The 22,863-nt window shown below is 34.6% G+C and overlaps 3 protein-coding genes across 7 annotated transcripts; 1 reads left to right on the forward strand and 2 right to left on the reverse strand.

Annotated features, from left to right (window-relative positions):
* Positions 1–232: 232 nt before the first annotated feature.
* LOC111441228 (protein mago nashi homolog) lies at positions 233–3,193 on the reverse strand. Its single transcript, XM_023078213.1, has 3 exons — positions 2,833–3,193; positions 698–874; positions 233–537 (listed from the first exon to the last, which is right to left on the reverse strand). The coding sequence occupies exons 1-3, from the start codon at positions 3,052–3,054 to the stop codon at positions 478–480; spliced, it is 459 nt and encodes a 152-aa protein (XP_022933981.1). The 5' UTR covers positions 3,055–3,193; the 3' UTR covers positions 233–477.
* A 2,639-nt stretch (positions 3,194–5,832) lies between these two features.
* LOC111433796 (uncharacterized protein C26H5.04-like) lies at positions 5,833–14,154 on the forward strand. Of its 5 annotated transcripts, none has more exons than XM_023071030.1 (10): positions 5,833–6,301; positions 7,773–8,492; positions 9,103–9,198; positions 9,287–9,370; positions 9,517–9,751; positions 9,836–9,996; positions 11,444–11,722; positions 11,812–11,985; positions 12,173–13,130; positions 13,290–14,154. In XM_023071030.1, the coding sequence occupies exons 1-8, from the start codon at positions 5,969–5,971 to the stop codon at positions 11,869–11,871; spliced, it is 1,968 nt and encodes a 655-aa protein (XP_022926798.1). In that variant the 5' UTR covers positions 5,833–5,968; the 3' UTR covers positions 11,872–11,985; positions 12,173–13,130; positions 13,290–14,154. The 5 variants fall into 5 exon arrangements, with proteins under 5 accessions (XP_022926798.1, XP_022926804.1, XP_022926813.1 ...); XM_023071036.1 differs by having other exon boundaries at positions 12,173–13,107; XM_023071045.1 differs by having other exon boundaries at positions 12,173–12,230.
* On the reverse strand, positions 13,429–17,127 carry LOC111433858 (chaperonin-like RbcX protein 2, chloroplastic). The gene is made up of 5 exons (XM_023071110.1): positions 16,574–17,127; positions 14,914–15,005; positions 14,673–14,730; positions 13,903–13,968; positions 13,429–13,806 (listed from the first exon to the last, which is right to left on the reverse strand). The coding sequence occupies exons 1-5, from the start codon at positions 16,898–16,900 to the stop codon at positions 13,684–13,686; spliced, it is 666 nt and encodes a 221-aa protein (XP_022926878.1). The 5' UTR covers positions 16,901–17,127; the 3' UTR covers positions 13,429–13,683.
* Between the last annotated feature and the right edge of the window lie 5,736 nt (positions 17,128–22,863).

Below are 22,863 nucleotides of genomic sequence, written 5' to 3' on the forward strand. Positions count from 1 at the left end.
GACTTTCTCTAACTCCATTCTCTACAACCGCTTTTCTAGAACAGTGGTAGAGACCAAAGAGGACATTTGTGCCACCGACTATCTAAGTTTGAGTTAGCTAACTTACTCAAAGGTCGGTGAGAATAGGTGCAATCACTCTGTGAGTGTGTGAGTGATTGTGACATCACATAATCCAAACTTCAATCAGGAAACTTCAAATTTAATTACAGTTTCATGAAAGGAAAGCATATTCTAAGCTGAAAAAAGAAAGCATGCAGATGCCATCAGCCGGCATTCTATCTATCCAGGACATATTCTAATTAAAATAAAGGTCATACAACGCCCATCGTCTGTGCATATACATGAAATCCAGAGAACTCTAAAAACAATAATGATTCTGAATCCCGAATTTTGCAGTTCAAAAAATGCCCAAAATAAGATTTCACAGTTTGGAGAGAAGTGTTCCTCAGATTGCACACTAGGAATTTTGGGCCGTCTTTAAATTGGCTTGATCTTGTAGTGGAGTGAAATGAGAGAAAATACAAAGCATTTCAGATCCTACAGCCAAAGAAAACACAAATATGATCTAAGCTTGATAATGTCATGCGTATAAAGATATAATGCATGTAATACTCAAGAATCTAGAGACAGAGACGGTCTAAAAGGCAGATAGAAACCTTCCATGTTTAAGTAATCTACGCAGAGAATTAAGCTTTACCTGAACAAGATAATAGAATATCCGCAATCCTTCAGGATCCTTGCTGCTTTGCACATCAACAAGAGATCCAATCTTAGATGTAGTAAAGGAGATATGCTCGTTTCCCATCACAATCTCCAGCTCCTGTCGTCCAACCCGATCGGGTTCTGGCCAATTATTGTCATCTTCCTTCATTATCTGAACAGAGACAAGTTCCAAAAGGAGATAAAATAAAGCATTTCGAGGCAACTGACAAACAGATTCAATTTCAAAATGCTCTTTGTCAAATACATCATGGAGAAAGAAAATACGGGAGGAACAAAGAAGACTCGTCTCAATCGCATTGGGAACGTAACATTTTATTCAAAAAGGAAGAAAATAATTGAAGACGCTCAAAATCCAAATAGTAAAATAATCTCATCCTCTTTTGCATAGCTTGGAAAAAGGGGGTGATAGATCAGATCTATGAGAAACCGAATTCAACGACAACATATGAACATCAGAATTTTTTTTAATTAGTCTAATGAGGTAAGATTCTTTTGAAATATTATTTTTGCGACAGCTTGAGGCTCTTTCTAACTATAGTGCAAGGTGTGATGACTTCATTATTACTAGATGGAGTCACAAGAGATCTTCATTATTAGTAGATGGTGCATTGTTGATACTTCAATAAGTTTATTGATGGCCTTTCTTTGATTGATCTCCCTTCATAAAATGGTGATTTCAATTGGTCACCAACAATAGGGATCAACTGAATTTTTATTAAACTAGCACAGAATATCAAACTTCATTTTTGAAGAGTTGAAAGAATGCTTCGCACCACTTAGAATCATTTTCCAATCTGTTCACACGCCTTTCAATTTAAAAAATAATTCGCTACGAATCTACAGGGAACCAAATATCTTTAGTAGTATATCCCCCCTTAAATCTAATTAGATTAGCTGTCCCATATGCTTGATTGACAATAAGAAAAGGATCCCTTTCACCTATGGAGCCCATTCCTTGTTTGGAGTGCCTATGGCATGAAAGAAAGTCGCACTTAATAGTTTTGGCCTTGACTGGCTACTGGAGGAATCTTGAAGAATTGGAACAGCATCAAAGAGCACGTTCTAATGGGATTGCAGTACTTTCTTGCTCTTCCGTAATGGAAAGCTGAGAGGTTTTAGATTAAAGTTTCAAGACGTCTTAAGCAAGGTCACCCCCTTGCCTTCCATTTTGCCTAAGAGGTGGCTACTCTAAATAGTTCACTTGACAAAGGCTTCTGAGATGGTAGCCTCTAAAGATTCATTGTTGATAATGACACTATTCACATCACTCGTCGTCAACTTGTCAGTAACATGCTCCTTTTTCAAGTGACAATACTATCAAACTCAACAATCTCCATAAAGTTGTGAATCCTTTTTAATTTCCCTTCAGCCTAAGGTCAAACAACATTATACCACTGTTAAAAATGAGGAATCTTTGCATCTGAGTGATTATATTTTAATTCTTTTAAGGATTTTCTCCCTGATCAACTCTGACCAATTAAGTGTTCAAGTGTATTTCCTTCCTTTTTCCAGTTCAGCTCTTCTAAGTTTCTTTGTGTTCAAGCATTATGGATTTAAGCAACTGTTGTATTCAGAATAAAATTTACTTTAAATGGTTTGAAAATGATCATTTTTTCATAGAGGAACTGGATAGAAAAGATTCTTACCTATTGAATTAGCCCATCTCATTTGGATTGAGAAATCTACGGTTGATTTGATGCATAATCCGATCCATTGAAGCTTTTATATGCAAGATAGATTTGCGATGGCATGTGAAACACAAGATTTTGGCTAGCACGGGTGGAAGATAATGTATATCCGCATTCTAGTTCAATTCAACAAAGCTGGGTGGGTAACTATTTGGGATAAGCTGAATATCTTCTTAAAGAAACATTGTCAAATGGATTTCATGAAGGAAAAAAGTAGTCGATATTGAAAAGCCGAAGATTCTAAGGGGTTAAGGATTGGCTGTCGAAGATGAAAAGCCGATATTGCTATGTTCATAGAGTATTTCAAAAGTAGAGGAGAAAAAGAAGTCGTAAAACAAACAGAAGCAATGCAGCAGAGAAACATAATCTCAAAGTAAACAAAAGAAAACCCTAAAAACGGTGATGCAAAGGAAACCCTAACCTCGCTATCGGAGATGATTCGACGGCATTCCCGGAGGACAGCAGGAGTGAGGTAGACTTCCTTGCGAATCATCGTATCGTTCTTGTAATTGGAGTTGTTAGCGTAGCGAAGCTTGCCATCAGGTCGGAATTCGAACTCCAAGAACTCGTGCCCAAATTTTCCTTTGTGCCCTACATAATATCTCAAGTAAAACTCACCATTCTCCATATCCTCGGCCGCCATGGCACCCGCAGTAAACCTTCTTTCTCTCCCGCGCAGCCTCAGCGACTCGAATATATCCCTTATATATAGGAGAATTGCCGACGACGATGGCGCCGCTGAGCTGCTGAAACGGAGGAGGTAACGGCGTGGGGAAGAAGGTGCGTGGAGCACGTGCGAGGATTTTTGCATTATTAACCATTATCTTCCTCTTGATTTATAGGCTTTTCTTCTTCTTTTTTTTTTTCTTTTTTTTTTAAATTAATAATAGCAATAATATTAAAAAGATATGTCATATTAATTTAAATAACATTTTTAAAAATTTAAAATATAGATTCATTTGTGATGTTAGATAAAATAAGGCTTTTTTTTTTTAATTTAATTTAATTTAATTTTTTAATAATAGATATGCTATATTAATTTAAATAACATTTTTAAAAATTTAAAATATAGATTCATTTGTGATGTTAGATTTTTTTCTTTTTTTTTTAATTAATAATAGGAAAATATTAAAAAGATACGCTACCTAAAAAGGTTCGCAAACAAATTCAAATAAATTTATAATTATTAAAAAAATGATTTATAGTCTTTTTTTTTTTTTTTTAATTAATAATACCAAAAATATTAAAAAGATATGTCATATTAATTTAAATAACATTTTTAAAAATTTAAAATATAGATTGATATTAGATAAAATATAGGCTTTTTTTTTTAATTAATAATACCAAAAATATTAAAAAGATATGTCATATTAATTTAAATAACATTTTTAAAAATTTAAAATATAGATTGATATTAGATAAAATATAGGCTTTTTTTTTTAATTAATAATACCAAAAATATTAAAAAGATATGTCATATTAATTTAAATAACATTTTTAAAAATTTAAAATATAGATTGATATTAGATAAAATATAGGCTTTTTTTTTTAATTAATAATACCAAAAATATTAAAAAGACGGGTTAAATAAAATATATTAAAAGTTCGCAAACAAATTCAAATTAATTTATAATTATTAAAAAAATGATTTATAGTCTTTTTTTTTTTTTTTTTTTTTTTTTAATTAATAATAGCAATAATATTAAAAAGATATGCCATATTAATTTAAATAACATTTTTAAAAATTTAAAATATAGATTCATTTGTGATATTAGATAAAATTTAGGTTTTTTTTTTTAATACCAAAAATATTAAAAAGACGGGTTAAATAAAATATATTAAAAGTTCGCAAATAAATTCAAATCAATTTATAATTATTAAAAAAATGATTTATAGGTTTTTTTTTTCTTTTTTTTTAATTAATAATAGTAATAATATTAAAAAGATATGCCATATTAATTTAAATAACATTTTTAAAAATTTAAAATATAGATTGATATTAGATAAAATATAGGCTTTTTTTTTTAATTAATAATACCAAAAATATTAAAAAAACAGTGATGTTAAATAAATATATTAAAAGTTCGCAAACAAATTCAAATTAATTTATAATTATTAAAAAAATGATTTATAGTTTTTTTTTAAATTAATAATAACAATAATATTAAAAAGATATGCCATATTAATTTAAATAACATTTTTAAAAATTTAAAATATAGATTCAGATCGGCTTTTCTCTTTTCTTTTTTTTGTTAATTAATAATAACAAAAATATTAAAAAGATATGGATGTTAGTTAAAATATATTAAAAGTTGGCAAACAAATTTAAATCAATTTATAATTATTTAAAAAAACAAAAACAAAAAAGAGAAATTCGGTAAAAAAAAAAAACCAAAATTCTAACATGTATATAATATATAATAATTTAAATAAATAAATAGAAATATGTAAATTTAAAAAAAAAACTTATATAAATATGTTTTTTTTCCTTAATTAATAATAGCAAAATTATTAAAAAGACGATAGATAAAATATATTAAAAGTTTGTAAACAAATTCAAATTAATCTATAATTATTAAAAAAATAAAAATAATAAAAACAAAAAAGAGAAATTCAGTTAAAAAGCAGCTAAAATTCTAACATGTATATAATATATAATAATTTTAATAAATAAATAGAAATATGTAAATCAGTTGAAAAAAACTTTATAAATAGGCTTTTCTATTTATAATTATTAAAAAAAACAAAAACAAAAAAGAGAAAAAAAAACAAATAATGAAATCAATTTATAATTATTAAAAAAAACAAAAAAAAAAACAGGGAAAATTCTAACATGTATATAATATATAATAATTTAAATAAATAAATAAAGATATGTAAAAATAATGAAGTCAAACTCAGGCGTCGGTCTCACTAGACGAGGCTAAAGTACACTCTGACAAACTTATTAATACTGAAAAATTCTTAATATATTTTATATATTTATTTGGATAGGGTCGCTCAGGTCAATTCGAGGGTTTGTCCTACGAACCCGAAACCTAACCGATTCAATTTGGGTTCAGAAAAATGAACTCAATCCGAAATGTTAACCCAATCCAACCATTATAGTTCGGGGGTTGGTTTGGGTTGTCGGGTTGAATGTACACCCCTACTCGATATTATCGAATAAAAAACTACTAAACATAAAAACGTGACTTGTAACCATATTTCTTAAATTTATTTTCATTGTCATAAGATGAAACTCAACCCAACCACCTAAATCACATCATTCTCGAATTAACGACCTTTACTTACTATTTAAGATATCTTTTAAAAAATAAAATTGAAGAATAAAAATAAAAATTATAAATTATAAATTATAAGGATGGAGATTTATTTAGTTTTTGCACCATTAAATTATTAGAAGATTTAAATAATAAAAAAAAAAGAAAAAAGAAATTCCTTTTCCCATCAAAACTCCATAGGAGGTTTGCGTTGCTCTCAAAGCTCCGAGGGGTTCTCTCTGCTGTGGCCTCGGCGCCATTTCCCATCCCAGTAGCTCTCTCTGGACTGGGACGATGCCAACCTCAGCTTCTTCTGCGACTCCCAAGCCTTCCTCCGAGCTCGTCGCTCGGTTGACGGCCGCCGACGCCGCCGTCAAGCTGAAGGCCTTGAGAGACATCAAGAATCAGATCATTGGAAACCGCACCAAGAAGCTGTCCTTCATCAAGCTCGGCGTTGTCCCCCATGTTGCTGCCGTTCTCTCCTCCACTTCTGACCCCAACATTCTCGTCCAGTCCGCTGCTGTTCTTGGCAGCTTTTCCTGCGGCGTCAACGTTGGTGTTTCCGCCGTTATCGATGCTGGAGCCTTCCCTCGATTGCTTCGGTTGCTTTCCGATCCCGATCCCAAGGTGTCCCTCTCTTCGACTTTTCTCTTGTTTTTTTTTTTTCTTTTCTTTTCTATCGATTTTAATCCAATTTGGGAATTGCATTTTTGGGGAAATTGAGGAGTATCTGGTGTTGGGCAATTGCAATTTGCATTTCTGCGCCTAATTTTAAGTTACAAAGGCTTGGATTGTATCTTCTTTAGTTGATTAAAGCATCAATTTCATAACTTAATTTTAAGTTCCAGTTCTGTGGAGTCGACCATTTCTCTAATCTTCTCTATTATGGCCTCTTCGAACTACAAGAAATGTTCGGTTCAAATGAAAAAGAAGATCTCCTTGGAGCTTGGAACTGGACTAGTTTTTAAAGGTAGCAAAGCTAGACTTTTCGATTGTGGGAAGGCAACCCCTCTCTCTAATCTCTTTTGGCTTGGTTAGCAGATTCCTTAAATACTCTTTTAGAACTACCTTTTGATATCCGGTTTTGTAATTAGTCAGAAAACAAACAGCTATTATCAACAAGAACAAGTTGAGCAACATGCACATTTTATCAACAATGAACAAAGAGGAAATTTGAAGAATAAGAGAGAAACAACCGATTTATAGTGGTTTGATCCAAATATTGATCTACATCCACTTAGGCACTTCCATTAGATTATATCAAGCCAGATGTAGCTCTTGAACGATACAGTGAGATTGCATTCGTCTTCTTCACTACTCCAATAACTCGAACATTGCAGTGTGCTTCCCATGAACCCTATATAAATCACTACACGAAGGACTCACACTCTCAGAGAAATCTCTCTTCAGTAAAGAGAAAAATACTTAGCCCACTCTCAATAAGAAAAACAAAGACAAGGACCTATTTTTCACTCTCTGAAAACAATTAAATCAATCAGGTACAGATGCTCGCTGCCGTGCTAAACACATGCTCCAGCTGTAGGGATAACAGAATTTTGCTGTGTAGCAGCACATCCCGCATGACATATAACTTCATCAGCTCCGCCTTAAGTCAAGCTGATTCATAACCCATGTCAGAAATGGGTCAATTACAGCATATCACCAGGTATACTTCAGCTTTGCCACCTCAGAATCCTGTCATCAACATTGAGCTATCAATATACAACCCTACCAATCAGTCAAAAAACACTTACAGGAGCTGAGGGTAGATGCTAATCTTTTGGTGGGAAAAAAGTTTAAGCAAAATTGGAGTTGTTCCTTCCAAATTCTTATTGGATTTAATAGTCTTCTAAAATGATTACTGGCACCACTTGTAAAGTCCTTAAATAAGACAATTTGTTTTGTTGATTGAGAGTAATTGTAATGGACCTTATGTCCAATTTAACCTTTCTTTTTATACACCATTCCTTAATGTTTTACAAGAATTTGTTGTGTTTATAATAAAAACCTTTGTGGCTGTCTTCTTTAGATTTTATTTGCAATTAAACTCAAATTTCGAAACATAATGTGAAACTTGTTCTTTTTTTTTTTTTTGAAGGTTGTTGATGCGGGAGCTCGCTCGCTAAGAATGATTTATCAATCAAAGTTGGCTCCTAAGTATGATTTCCTTCAGCAGGAAAACGCCAAATTTCTTCTTTCATTATTGAATAGTCAAAATGAAAATGTGACTGGACTTGGGGCAAGTATCATTGTTCACTCCTGTGAGACAATTGCAGAGCAGAAGGCATTGTTTCATGGTGGAGTTCTAGAGAAGCTTATTGGCCTTCTTGATGGATCTCTAAGTCAAAGGGATGCTAGTTTAGAGTCTATTGCTACAATATTTAAGAATAATGTTGAAGCCATAGAAAAGTTCATGCAACCTGGCAGAGAAGATTCTTTGAGATACATAATTGAATTGATGAAGGATAGAAGTCCCAAGACAAGATTGCTAGCCTGCGTATGCTTGATTGTTATAAGGAATTCGTCACCTTGTTATCTGCAAGATATAGGAATAAAAATGAAATTGATACATAGTTTGCTCGAGCTTCTCGACAATCCAGGTCAAGTTGGAGATGAAGCTTCCTTCATTTTTTCGACTTTACTTGCTGAGAAGGAGGAGCTACAGAAACTTGCTTTTGAGGCAAATGCAATTGATAAGTTTTACAATCACTTGCAAAAGGATCAGTTAAGTCCTAGACGCTTACAAGGAATATTGCTGGCTTTTTCTCATCTGTGCTCAAAGTTGGAGAGCTGTAGGTCTAGGTTTCTCTCATTGCAGGTTTGTTTCTTATCTTGATTGCATTAACTTATTAAGTCACCTTTTTTGGTTTTTTTTATAACATTTATCAATTACGATGTATTTAACTTGTGCAGTTTTGTAGTCCAGTGGTACCTAAGTTAATTGATATCTAAAATTGTTTGCTTGTCGATTTGAATATTTGCCAGTGGTTACTTCTGCCCTAAGTTGAAAGTGATCCTTATTACAAAGGTTTTTTTTTGATAAAATCTTTGTTTGGTTTCCTATAATAAAAATCTTTGTTTGGTTTCCTACAATAAATTTTCTTGTTTGGCAATGCTGTCTCTGTTATCTGATTTCATGTCATCCAAACTTTTCAAGGAAAAAAAGTTAAATTATATCAACTGGTCTATTCCAATTGAATCAAAGATTAAAAATAAAATGGAAACAGACAAAAGAAGGAAGCAGAAGCAACACATTTGTGGAAGTATAATAATTGTAGTTGGTACTCAATTTTTTTTTCTTCTTTATTTTACGTTTTGATTATTTAACTAAGCTGCCAACTGATGGAGGCTAACAAATCTGAAATTTATTTTAATTGAACTTGCTAATGTTTATGGATTTTATTTATTTGTTTATAATCATGACCTAGGTAATGAACGTAGTGATCAATGCCCTAAAACATGAAAGTAGTGACATACGAATCGCAGCTTGCACTTGCTTGAGAAGTGTCTCTCGATCAATCAAGGTATGTAATGTCATATTAACATTAGCTATTCTGATATTCATACACCGTCTTTTTCCTTAACCTTGCTTTTTAATGCCACCCTATTCAGAATTTGAGTGCTGGTTACTTTATGAACGAAGCAGTTGTCTTTCCCTTAGTTCAGCTTTTACATGATCTTTCTAATACTGTTCAGGTATGCCTATTTATCTTACTTAAGTTTCCATATAGTGGGAATCATCCTACTTTTTAAGCCATTGAATGTGCAGATAGAAAGGGTTTGTTTGGAAAACTGTCCAGTAGGTCTTGCGCAATAATTATCATTTCATACTCCTTGACCAGGTTGCAGCACTTGGTGCTATTAGCAACATAGCTGTCGACTTTTCAACAAAGAGATCAATATTTATTGAATGTGGAGGTGTGAAAGAGCTGGTTCGATTATCAAAGTCTATGGACTTGGACATAAGGCTGAATGCGTTGCGGGCTTTAAGGAATTTAATATTCTTTGCAAACAACATGTGTAAAGCAGGGATCTTTGTGGAGTTAACAGCTTCATTGTTAGCCAGCCTTGTCTGTGGTATTGTTGAAGTCTGTTTGTCCATTCTGATGGTCGATTTTATTTTTTATATAATCAATATTGCTGCGTATGTTTATGTTTCAGATCCTGAGCCTTCCGTTCAGGAGCATGCTATGGCCCTTGTGCGCAATCTTATTGATGGATGTGAGGACTCAATTGAGTATGTGTTTGCTGAAGATGGCATCATATTGGACACTATTGGCCGGCAATTGCAAAGTACTTCAAGAGACGAAATTGGAGTGCAGGTTAGTTTTCTTTTGTTTTTGACTTTTGAATGTGATGTATACTCAAAAGGTATGTATTTTTTTGGGAGAGGAAAAAGCTAAGAATGATTATGAGGCAGTCTATGTCGAAAAAAGAGCCTCATTTTACAAAGTGGTATTAGTTATCACTAGTAATGAGGCGACTCTGAGCTCAGCTTAATAATGGCTAATAACAGCCATGATGAACATACAGTAACTATGTTACATTACCAAAATAGACACCCTAGTTGATTAAAATGCTACAGAATTTATGTTCTCCCTCCTGGAAGATCTCATAACAGGCTGACAATCTGCATTACTAATTTACCTAGAGTGACAAACTAGAGAGGTATTTCTATTTTAAAGGTCACAAGGACCTTTAAACGATTCTCTGGGATTCTGTGAGACTTTTCCTTTCATGTATAATATCATTCACCAATAAAATTATTTTCTTTTTCTCTTAAAAAGGAGCAAACACAGATATGGATGGAAAAAGTCGGTCAAAAGTGGAAATTATGACTTCAAGTGAAGAAAGGACAAGGGAAATGACATCTATACTTGTGTTGTAAGCATGTGGCCTTTATCTTACTAGGTTGAAGATGGAAACCCAAAATTTATTAATTCTGGAAATTGGTTTGGCAAATGTTCTTTGGAAAACTTGCGAAATGAAGAACTCTCTCCTTTCTGTACGAGTTTCAATACCCTTCCCCACTTGGTTTTAGTTGCATTTGCCTAGAGTTCCTATTTTTCTCATGTATACCTTACTCTTATCTAGAAAACCGACACTAAATATGGAAGGAAGAATCTGAAATTTCTTAAGGGATCTAATATTGATGGGAAAACTGAGAATGATGGTAGTAGATTTCTTTCGTAGGAAAAAGATTACTCAGCTGAAGTGCCGGAGGTGCTTGTTCTGACTGAAATGCTTAAATGTATTTTAATGAAACCATGATTTTTTTTTAGATAAGGAAGTCAATATAGAGTACTTTGTAGCAATGTACAACTTACCTCTTCGTGGTGGTGCTTCAACCCCAATGCTGTCTTGATGAAGTTTTGTGGGAGGGGTTTTTCTCTCTCTGGCCCTTAGTCTATTCTTCCCACTTCCTTGTTGATAAAAGTTCCTCGTTCCCTATCCCCCTTCCCTCTCTCTCCCTCTCTCTGATGGATAATGTCCATGTTGTCTGCCTAATTGAACAATTAAGTTTCAGGCGATTCATTTCGAAACAGTACTAAAGCACTCTAATATTAGCTCATGGTACTTGGCATGAGTGTATGTACACATTGATAAGGACTTTGAAATTGTGAGCCATGATACTTCAGGAATCTTATAGGACTCCGTAAAATATCCGTTAACTATTAAGTAAACAACATCAGAACGAAGAAGAGGGGTTAAAGCAGAAAATGATAAGCTTCATTTAGTTGAGTAATTTTTTAATTTTGACTGATGCAGGGAATGTATGTACTTTGCAATGTTGCTAGTGGAAATGAGCTTCATAAGGAAGGGGTCATGAAGCAACTATTTCCACAAGGAGATGAAGTGGTCCAGTCATTTGTGATCAAGTTTTTGCAGAGTGACAACAGTCAGCTTCGAATTGCTGCTGTCTGGGCAATAATTAATCTTACTTCACCTTCAAGTACGTATGCTCTAGGTCGGGTTACGAAGCTACGGAATGCTGGTATTGTTTCTCAAATTAAGAATATGGCCAATGATCCGTGCTTGGATGTAAAGGTGATGTTTACCATTTAACTCCCACTTTCTCCTCCTCCCCCCTTCCCCTTTATGTATTACCCTAATACCCTGTCTTTTCTCCTTTGCAGTTCCGTGTGAGAACCGTGCTTGGGCAGCTAATAGCTTTTGGTGATGGTATTACATTGTAAATTTTCCCATCATCAAAACCCAAGAAAAGAAGAGCGCTGCTTGCAGTTTTGTTTTTGATCCACTATTTCTGCTGGATATTATTGAGCTTTTTGTTGGCGGCTTTGATCCATTTGGTATGTTTGAATCTTATTAGTTCACTTCTGTTTTTTCCTTTCCCAAAAGTCCTATTGAACTAAATGCTACTTATTTTTTTTATTTAGAAGATGTCACAGATAATCTACTTTTCAAGTATATAATATGACCAAAATATGAGCTCTAACCTACCAAATTTCTGCTTCTGCTCATGATTGCCTTTTGCAGGACATGAAAGCTTTTTGCGCCTTCCAGTGTATTCCACGGGCGGCTCTTGACCTTACAGGTTACCCATAAAAATCTTAACTTTTGGATGCATTCCAGCCTCTATTGGTGGGAATTTTGATCTCTCTCTCTCTCCTAAATTCTTCTTTTCTTCTTTTGGTATCTCTCAAATGATCATATGGTTAGTTTGGCTTGAAGGCATAATATAAGACTCGTAATAACAATTTCGATGTTATTACTGTTCTGCTCGAAGGGTTTCGTATATAGGCTACAAATTGTCGCTTTCATACCTTGCTCCAACGTTCACCAAGACCCAGAAACTTTCTTTTTTCAGAGAAATATAACCTCAAGCTTTGTTAAGGAAAAACAACGAAACCTAAATGAATGATTGTTTGGCTAAGTTGTACCTTTTCAAGGATGGTTTATATTATTCAAGCATCCAAGGAGAGTAATTCAATTCATGCAGATGTCTTCTATCTTTCAAACAGATACAAACTTCCAAGTATTGCTGCTATGCCATGCTCCAAATCCACCACTATACTTTATTTCCTCCTAATCTTGTTTTGTGTCCAATTTAATTAGTGTGCATTTGAACATAGTTGATCAATATGATATATGTTCTATCAATACCATTTTATATAAACAAATTGAGAGAATCACATGATTCAGTCTTTTGTGCTGAACTTTATAATTGGTATTTTAGAACAGGTGTTTAAATTGAGCAAAGCTTTGGAGTGTCTACGAGGTGTAGATCCATATTTATCCCTAATGTATGTGGTTTTTAGCAGCAGAACCATCATTATTCTGTGATCCAGGAGGAAGGGATGCGCTTCAGTCAAAACCAGATTTGCTTGCGTTCCAACCTGTTTTACAAAGTGTACAAAGATGCAAAGCCTTAGGTTCATAGTACATTTAACAGTTGAATTGATCTCTCCATGGTATATGTACACGAAGTGACAAGGTTTCCTTTGATCATTAAGAGCTGAAAACCATTACATTTTATTTATTACTGGTCAAGCTCAAGAACATGTTACTCATGATCTGTTTTCTATCTCTTGCTTGAATAATCTGTTCGTTTTGCCCTGTCGTTACTAACTCGAGAAAAGTTATGTTGTATCAGTATCATGCTTAACTCACCATTGAGATGCCTCGAGCGTAGCCGATTCAAAACAATCAATCCAATGGTTGCTCGTTTTTGAAGATCCTCTGACTACAGGTTGTGCAAACAAACAGAACCAGGAGAGGGAAAAATCAAGAAAGAACAAGTAAATTGCACATTATTAGCTCATTCTGGCTCCTCTCATCCGAGATATGCATGTAAGAGAAATAGAAGCATTCGTTATGAGAAAACCCCAGCTCTACATTTTATCTTCAGAACAACTAAAATGGAGGCTAAATATCTATACATCTTACACAATACAATGACTGACTGCCTACACATCTTCAACAAAAAACCGACTGCATCATGAAGGATCGACGACAAGGGAGGGAGAACTCGAAACTACGCATGTTCTTTAGCCAATCTTCTCTGTGTTGGTGTCATCAGAAGGCCATATAACAGTCTCCATAAGGCGTTCACGCATCAATTCCACATTTTCGTTCGAGATCTCTTGGTATATTTCAGCATGGTTACATTTCTACACCATAGAAGAAATAATTGTTTGCAAACCTATAGTTTTCATCCATATAAATGATGGTCTTCCCACAAAGGAATATTACAACAATAGTAATACCTTCACCCATTTGCCATACAGATGTAGACGTGTGATCATTACTCTTTCAGCAAGATCCTGTCTTTCCTGTCAATTAGGAACTCAATGATTCAGATGCAGCGAAATCCTTTAGGCTCGGCTCGAGGCACCGTGAATGACCTTAAATCTTTGTATTCGAACGACTTTAGCTATTTTCCCCACTTTTAATTTGTCAGCAAATGTTCTAAATGTATTACTTGATAATGTTAAGATACATTGTGCACTTCAGATTTATTACTAGTAGTATTGTTCCTTCGAAAACTCTATAGGCATAGAGTTCTCATATCGGTAAATCGTATCGAGCTTTATAAGGAATGTTTCGTCCTCCTCTCCAATCGATGTGAAATCTCACAATCCACCCCCTTGGGGGCCCAGGGTCTTCGTTGGCACATCGCCCGGTGTCTAGCTTTGATACTATTTGTAATAGCCCAAGCCCACCGCTAGCAGATATTATCTATTTTGGCCCGTTACATATCACCGTCGACCTCACGTTTTAAAACGCGTCTACTAGGGAGAGGTTTCCACATTCTTATAAGGAACGTTTCGTTCCCCTCTCCAACCGACGTGGGATCTCGCAACTAAACATGGCCAAAAACTCACAAGTAAAGCCATGTTCAACATGAGATCGCTAGAACAAGTCGAGTCTTAAACCAACAGTGAAAGCATGTTCTAAGCATAGAGTAATGCAGGTTTTGCTTCTCCACACTGCTAAACACTATCCAAGTCTTGAAATAGGTATAGATTTTAAGTACCTTTACAAGTGTGCGAATGAAATGTTTTCCATCTGATGGCTTGTTAGATAAGACGAAACTGTTGAAAGAACACAAACTTGGATCAAAATTAAAGGACACGACCATACTAACATCAAATAATTTCACAGCTAAACTCAAATATTTAAACAAAAGGTCATAATCGTTTTCGAAGCTTTGAACTAAACGACTCGAATTCAGCTTGAAATATGACTAAACCAGAAGAAACGGAGATAGCACTTACTCATAAAGCCACCTGTAAGTAGGAGGGTTCATTTCATACAGTTGGTTCATAACAGTCCTCACAGCCTTGTATGTAAAATAATTAAGTATTTGCTGCAGCCATAGAAGTCTCAGTCAATTCAAAGGGTGGGAGAAGGAGAAAGATAAAGCTCAAGAAACTGGATAAAACAAGAAAATTTTCAGGTTCCTCTTTGTATTTTATATGTGTATCGACCTGCTGGCTTTCGAGTGACAAGTGTGGTTATGACTGTATTGACTCATAAATCCATCTCGAGCCTTTTTCTTCCACCTCTCATCTCCAATCCTCAATCAAACTTGCGTTCCCTAGGTGCTATGAAATGGGGGTCGTTACTTCGCCTATTGTATGTGTTGGCTTGGCTTCGTGTAGAACCAATGAAGTATTTTGGTGGGTGCGTGCGTGTAGGAAGTGAAGGTCGACCACTACATAAGCTAAAAGACGACGACTACAAGCAAAATCGGAAACCCATCTAGATTGTAGTGATTCAAGTGTGACATGCTATTCCTTACCTTGAAACTATATTGGTGGTTGGGCAGTCAAAATGGTAGCAGGTGTACTAAAAGCTATCATAATATTAGGTACTTTATAGAGTTGCTATGTGAATTTAGGCCAACTCCCTTGACTCACTAGAGCAAGCAATGTAACAGCTAAGCCCACCGCTATTAGATATTGTTTTTTTTGAGCTTTCCCTTTCAGGCTTCCTCTCAAGGTTTTAAAACGCTTCCACTAGGGAGAGGTTTCCACATCTTATAAGGAATGCTTCGTTCCTCTCTCCAACCAATGTGAGGTCTCACAATCCACCCCTTGGGAGCCCAGTGTCCTTGCTGGCACACCGCTCAGTGTCTGTCTTTGATACCATTTGTAACAGCCCAAACCTACTGCTAGCAGATATCGTCCTCTTAGGGCTTTCCCTTCCAGGCTTCCCCTCAAGGTTTTAAAACGCGTCCACTAGGGAGAGGTTTCCACATTTTATAAAGAATGCTTCGTTCCCGTCTCCAATAAATGTGAGGTCTCACAATCCACCCCCTTGGGGGCCAGAGTTCTCACTGGCACATTACTCGGTATCTGGCTCTAATACCATTTGTAACAGCCCAAGCCTACCGCTAGCAGATATTTTCCTTTTTGGGCTTTCCCTTCCGGACTTCCCCTCAAGGTTTTAGACCGCATCCACTAGGGAGAGGTTTCCAAATCTTATAAGAAATGCTTCGTTCCCCTCGTTCCCCTCTCCAACCAATGTAGGATCTCACAAACAAATCTTCACATGACCGTTTCGAAGAGAGGATATTCACAATTTCCCATAATTCTTCTATGCATAGAGCCACCATGAACATCTTAGGACATGAATCATTGCGTTGTCCTATATCATTAATGTTTATGGACATAATAAGAATCAAGGAACTAGACAGAAACATGAATTTTCAAGACTTTTTGGCATATCCAAATCATTTTGAACCTAAAATGAAGCCTTCCAAGAACCATAATCTCCAAAAGTACGCAAAAACATGTCTTATCAACATCAAAAAGACTCCAAATCCTACAGAAACTGCAAGATTGTGTGCAGGAAGCAATCAAAACATGCTTATAACCCTATCTCTCTTCAAGTAAACAGATGAACAATCCTTTTCAAATTCAAATTTCTTACCATTTTAACATCATCAAAGGTGTCTTCATACTGCCCTCCAAGTTCATCAATCACCACAAGTCTTCTGTTCTTGTGCTGCTTCCTTGAACTCCTGTTTATCATATCCGCCGAGAGCAGCCATTCCCGTCCAGCATCAACGAACGAGCTGCTTAGATCCAAGTGTTTTGGTTTGGGCAAACGCTTTCGACCCATTGAATTCCTTTTCATAACAAAATCCCCACTACTTTTGAGATTGATACTCGTTGTGGGCAGAACATCCAAACACAAACAAGGGGAAGTATGCGAGTCCACCACCGATGAACCCACAACAGATAAACCCCTCACCATCGTTTCACAATCAAATTCGACCCCTCGTAATGAATCGATTCGAAAAACAAGATCGAACCACTGAATTAACAGCCAGAGATTCGAAATGGGTTGCGAAGGAATTCGGAGATTAGAAATCGTAGAGCGTTCTTGGGCAATGGCGGGAGGCTGGAAGAGGTGAGGGGGAGGAGGAAATGAAGTTGAATGAATCTTAACCTTACATTTTGGTGAGGCCCAAAATTTTCCATCCCAAAAAGCTTTCAGTATTTAACAAGAAAAATCATCTAATTCATCCAATTTGGTGGGTTTTCTAAGTTGAATGATCCCAGCTTTGTGATATTAAAAACAAAAAAATTATAATGAACACTCATGGTTGCTCAATCATCTTTGTAAACTAAATCCTTTTTTGGAGTTGAATCAATGATGTCTATTTGAATTTGCTTACCATAATTGTTGAAGCTTTTGTTTGTGCAATCTAATTGGAGGGGAAGTAACACCAAAGTGTACGATAGTGCAAATCTAATTACCAACAAGACGATCACGATGTGGGTGTGAAGTTTACGAAATTCATTTCAATGTGCTATAGTGTGTGACTTGAGAGTGTACATGGGTCGAGTTGGGTTGAGGAGATCCTTAAGATCAACTCGAAATTTTTTAGCTAGGTTCGGATGTGTCTGGTTGTTCTTTTTCTTTTTTATTATTTAAAAAATTATAATTACTCAAGGTGTGTATTACATTAATAACTATAATATCATAAATCTCAAATACCATCAGAATGCATCACTAATATCAGTTACAATATCAAATATTTTTAATTTTTATATTAATCTTGAAAGTAGGAACGAGGTAGAGTTAGTTGGATTGTAACCTACTTTCAGGTTGGTAGGGTTGATCCGACAAAAAAAAATAGATTCTAAATGATCGTAGAGGAATCTTGGCATGAATCTAAACGCTATGTTGGGATTAAAATAATAATGTTGAAATAATAGGCTTTAATTTAATATTTAATTTTAATAATCAATTTCTCTATTTTTTATATTTAATTTTGAGCATTAAATAAATATTTTAACCAATCACATTTTTTTGCTACCTGACAAACCGTCCATAGTGCCTTACCGAATAAAAATTTAATAAATTTTCATTGGATACCTTCACTTTTAAAAATATATATATATTTATATTTTAATATTTAAAAAATAATAATTACAAAATTATATAATAATTTTTTTAAAATAATATATATATATATATATTAAAAAATTAGTAGAGAATTTAATTTTCGTGTAAAAAAAATAAATGAAAATTTTTACGATAATGGAAATTGAAATAGGAGGTGGAGACCGAGAAGGGAACAGGGAAGACTCTCTCGTCCTCGCCCTGCTCGTTGACATCTCTGATCTATAAAAAGTGAGCGGGGTTAGGACACGAAATATAATCTTCTTCCCTACTTCCGTTTCGGTTTAGCTAATGATGAAAAATCTCTTCACTTCCTCTCTCGTTTTTCATTTAACGAGTAACTTTCACCCTGTTTAGAAGTAGCGTTGTAGGTCGGTACGGTTAAATGAACATCACTGTCAAGAACACATGGTATTATCTTTTATAAAATTAATTATTAAAAAGAAAGAAAAGAAAAAAAAGTATGATAACATATTTGAAAATATGACATAAAGCAGCGATGTGCTCTGTTTTCCCTCCCTTCACTATATAACAAATCCCTCCACTTATAAACTCTCTCTTCTTTCTTCTTCTTCTTCTCCATAGACCTCAAAACCTGCAACTCAAGCTCAAACCAGAGTCCTTCAATGGCGTCTTTCTTCTCATCCAAATCTCTCAATTTCCTCAAAAGGGTTTCTCCATAACCTTCTGTTCGTGACGAACCTCGCAAAAAGGAAGCATTTTGGGAAGAAACAGAGCAAGCAATCCCAGAAGCTCTGTAAATCCATGGCTTCCAAAGGAGGAAGAACAAGAAGAGGAACAAACCCAACACCTCCATTGAAGAAGACGAAGAAGAAGCTCAAGAACAGCACCAACAATGGCGGAAGAAGAAGAAGAAGAAGAATCATAATGAGTAGTAAAATAAGAGAAGAAATTGAAGAAGCAGCAGCTTCAAGCTCCTCTGCCATGGCTGCCATTGATGAACAAGCTTCAAGCTCTGATTTTGAACACTGTAGCACTCCAAAAGCTGATCGATTTAAGATCCCAGAGATTCAAATTTGCCCACCAGCTCCAAAAAAACAGAGGCCCATTTCAAATTGTTCTTTGCAAAAACATTCTCCAATTGCCTTCTTTGCTTCACCTGATATAGAGCTGTTCTTCTTCTTCTCACAATCAAATTAGCTTCAGATTTGCATACCCCAAAAACAGGGGAAATGTTGATAGAAGCTTAGAAGTAAACGTCTTTTTTTTTTTTTAATTTTATTAATTATACCATTCCGATGCCCACGGCCAGCACAGGACTGAAAATCTTTGTGTCAGTGGTTCCTGTAATCACTTAAGTACTTTACTTATCACCCCTAATCGGGGTCGTAGATCGAGATTATTCGAAGATTAGCTATGAACGATGTTTATTTTTTTGGATAATTTAATGTAATAATTCTAACTTTTTATTCGTGAGTGGTGTGTAATTGTGTGGTTTTGATTTTGGGTTTGTGTTTGTAATATCAGCTTTTGAATAATTAGTCAACTTGAGGAAAGTAAAGTGCCAAAGATTTTGGCTTTTTCAGTATATTCTATCGTCGAGCGAGATAGCTCAATCACAATCAGTTTAAGTGTTGTAATTAGTTTATGATTCGATTGTTGCATTTGTTTACGTATAAAGAATTAAATTGTTGAGAAAAGAAGCACGAGATCAGAATTAAAACCCATTTTGTGTGGTCGTGTTCTTGATGCTTCACCAAGCTGAAGCACGTAAAAGACTTCCAAAAAAAAAAGGTTTCTTAAACCCTATTTTTGGAAGTGATATGTTGCTATCAATTTAAACTTTTGTGGGTACCTGTTAAAATGTCAATGAGTACTCGGAGTTAGAGATTTGAACTTCTACTTTGTAAGTCGAGTGTACAAGTTATAACCAGTTGACCAGCTTGAAACTCGTAGAGTATTAAATCTGATGTAGAATGATGATGTGATGTCCCGCATTGGGGAGGAGAACAAAACACCATTTATAAGAGTGTGAAAACCTTCCCCTAACAGAGCGTTTTAAAGCCTTGAGGGGAAGCCTGAAAGGAAAAACTCAAAGAGGACAATATCTGCTAGCGGTGGATCTGGGTCGTTACAAATGGTATCAGAGCCAGACACCGGACAATGTGCCAGCCTTCTCGCTGTTTCCCGAAGGGGGGTAGACACGAGGCGGTGTGCCAGTAAGGACGCTGGCCCCAAAGGGGGTGGATTGTGATGTCCCACATTGGTTAGGGAGGAGAACAAAACACCATCTATAAGGGTGTGGAAACCTTCTCTAGCCGACGAAACTTTATAGCCTTGAGGCCAAGGGAAAGCCCAAAGAGGACAATATTTGCTAGCGGTGGATCTGAGTTTATGATCGTTCTTTTTTTTTTCTGGGTCTCGTGTCACAATAAGCTAGCGGTTGATCTGGGTTTATGATCAGTATATTTTAAATCAATAGTTCTTTTTTTTTTTTTGTGGGTCTCATGTCATAATAAGAATAATATCCGCTAGCGGTAGATTTCGGTATATGATCAGTATATTCTAAATCAATCTTCCCCTAGCTGACGAAACTTTAAAGCCTGAGGCCAAGGGAAAGCCCAAAGAGGACAATATCCGCTAGTGGTGGATCTGGGTTTATAATCGTTCCTTTCTTTTTTCTGGGTCTCGTGTCACAATAAGCTAGCAGTATATCTGGATTTATGATCAGCATATTCTAAATCAGTAGTTCCTTTTTTTTCCTGGTTCTCATGTCACAATAAAAATAATATCTGTTAGTGATAGATCTCGGTTTATATGATCAGTATATTCTAAATTAGTTCTTTTTTTTTTTCTGGGTCTCGTGTCACAATAACCACCAAAGTCAAATTTGATGACGATATATAATTTTAAACAAACACGGTTTTGAATAGTCCACAACCGAACGAGTGTTGTGGCCGAAACATTTTTTTAAACGTAGAAAGGTAATGGGAAAAAGACATGAATTAGGGTTGAAAAAGAAGAACAAAGGGGACAAGAAGAGCAGAGAGGGTGTGTGTGGGTTTACTTTTTGGATTTAGGGTTTTGGGCATTTGCGAGTGTGACAGAGAATCCTATGAAACTACTCGTGCGGCTTCTCAATCATTCATTTTTCATTTCTTTTTCCCGAATGCGATAAGGTTTGATTCAATTACGTGCGTATTTTCTCGTTATGAACGGTATAATATGTTTAAATTTTGGTCAAATCTCAGTATATCGAATACCGAACAGACCAACACAATACAAACGACACTTTTGAACTACTGTATACACGAGAGAAATCAAACAGTAATTAGGGCAAGTAAATTTTCAAAATCAACATCCATCGACATACGCTGACTTCATCGAACACATGGTATGTTTTATATTCACGTGAAAGTGGGTAGGTATGTTTTCTATTTTGATTGACATTTTAGCTGTCGAGTTTCAAAATATAAAGTTGGCGGATTTTCACGGGATCGTAAAATAGAATTGTGGAATGTAATTGAACGGAAGGGTCTAAATTGGAACGTTTTAAAATTATTTGACCCACATTTTACGACAAATACCCTTCGCCTTTTCAAATTGATTTAACAACATAGTGTCACTTTATATAGCTTTGGAATGAGGAAAATTTGTGACATGATGGGTTTAATTTGTTCTTTAATTATATTTAGGGTATGGGTTTTTTCTCCTTTAAATTAATTAATTAATTATATATATATATATAACCTTCGTAGAATCCTAGGTTATCTAAACTAAAATTTCGAGCTGGGACGAGAATAAAATGATGTGGTTCATCACTGATGAACATATGAGATAAACAATTGAGTTGGGTCGAGTTCAGACAGTTTTTAAATCCAAACTGGTTGTTCGGGTTGTAAATATTTAAACTCAAACAACTTTTATTAAATAATAAACTCACCCGACCTTATCACATTTTTTTGGGTTGGGATAGTTTGAATTATTTAAATCATTTATTTACATTTTTATTTTTAATGTTGGTTCGTAAAATATTTAATTAAATTTTGTAATTCAATTTTAATATATATTCTAAAAAATTACTAATAAATATATATTTTAAAATTAATTATAATCTAACTCGATCCAAATAAATTTATAAATAATTCATTAATGATTTACTTCATATTTATTGAAATAATCTATTTTTTTTTAAAAGATAAATTATAAAGATAACTTTAATTTTAAAACTTGCTACCGCCAATTTCCTTGACAATTCCATTAAAAGGATAAGATTGTTTAGTTAGTAGCTTTTTGTTTTATTTATTATTAAAAAATAAAAAAAAGTTTGAAAATAACTTTTAATAAAATTCCAAAAAATAAACCATACACTTTTTCTCTGGAATTCTTTTTTTTTTTTTTTTTACTATTCTTTTTAACTATTTTAATTTATAACTTTCGGACGTAAAAATAAAAAACATTTTATCTCGAGAATGAATCGAGACATAGTCTTTAATGTTAGTTGAACACGACTCTCTACAATGGTATGATATTATCTACTTTGAGCATAAGCTTTCATGATTATGCCTCCCCTTAATCGAGGCTCAGACTTCTTTGCTTTTGGAGTCTTTGTTATTTTTTACTGTGCCTGAGGCTCTAAGTTTAGGGGCATGACTTTGATACCATGTTAGTTGAATACGACTCTTCATAATAGTATGATATTGTTTACTTTGACCATGATCTCTCATGAATTTGCTTTGAACTTCTCCAAAAGATCTCGTACCAAAGAAGATAGTATTATTTTATTATAAATCCATCATCATTCTCTAAATTAGCCGATGTGAGACTTTCATCCAACATTTAGGACC

Source organism: Cucurbita moschata, unplaced genomic scaffold (genome assembly GCF_002738365.1).
Source record: "Cucurbita moschata cultivar Rifu unplaced genomic scaffold, Cmos_1.0 Cmo_Scf00003, whole genome shotgun sequence".
Lineage (NCBI taxonomy): Eukaryota > Viridiplantae > Streptophyta > Magnoliopsida > Cucurbitales > Cucurbitaceae > Cucurbita > Cucurbita moschata.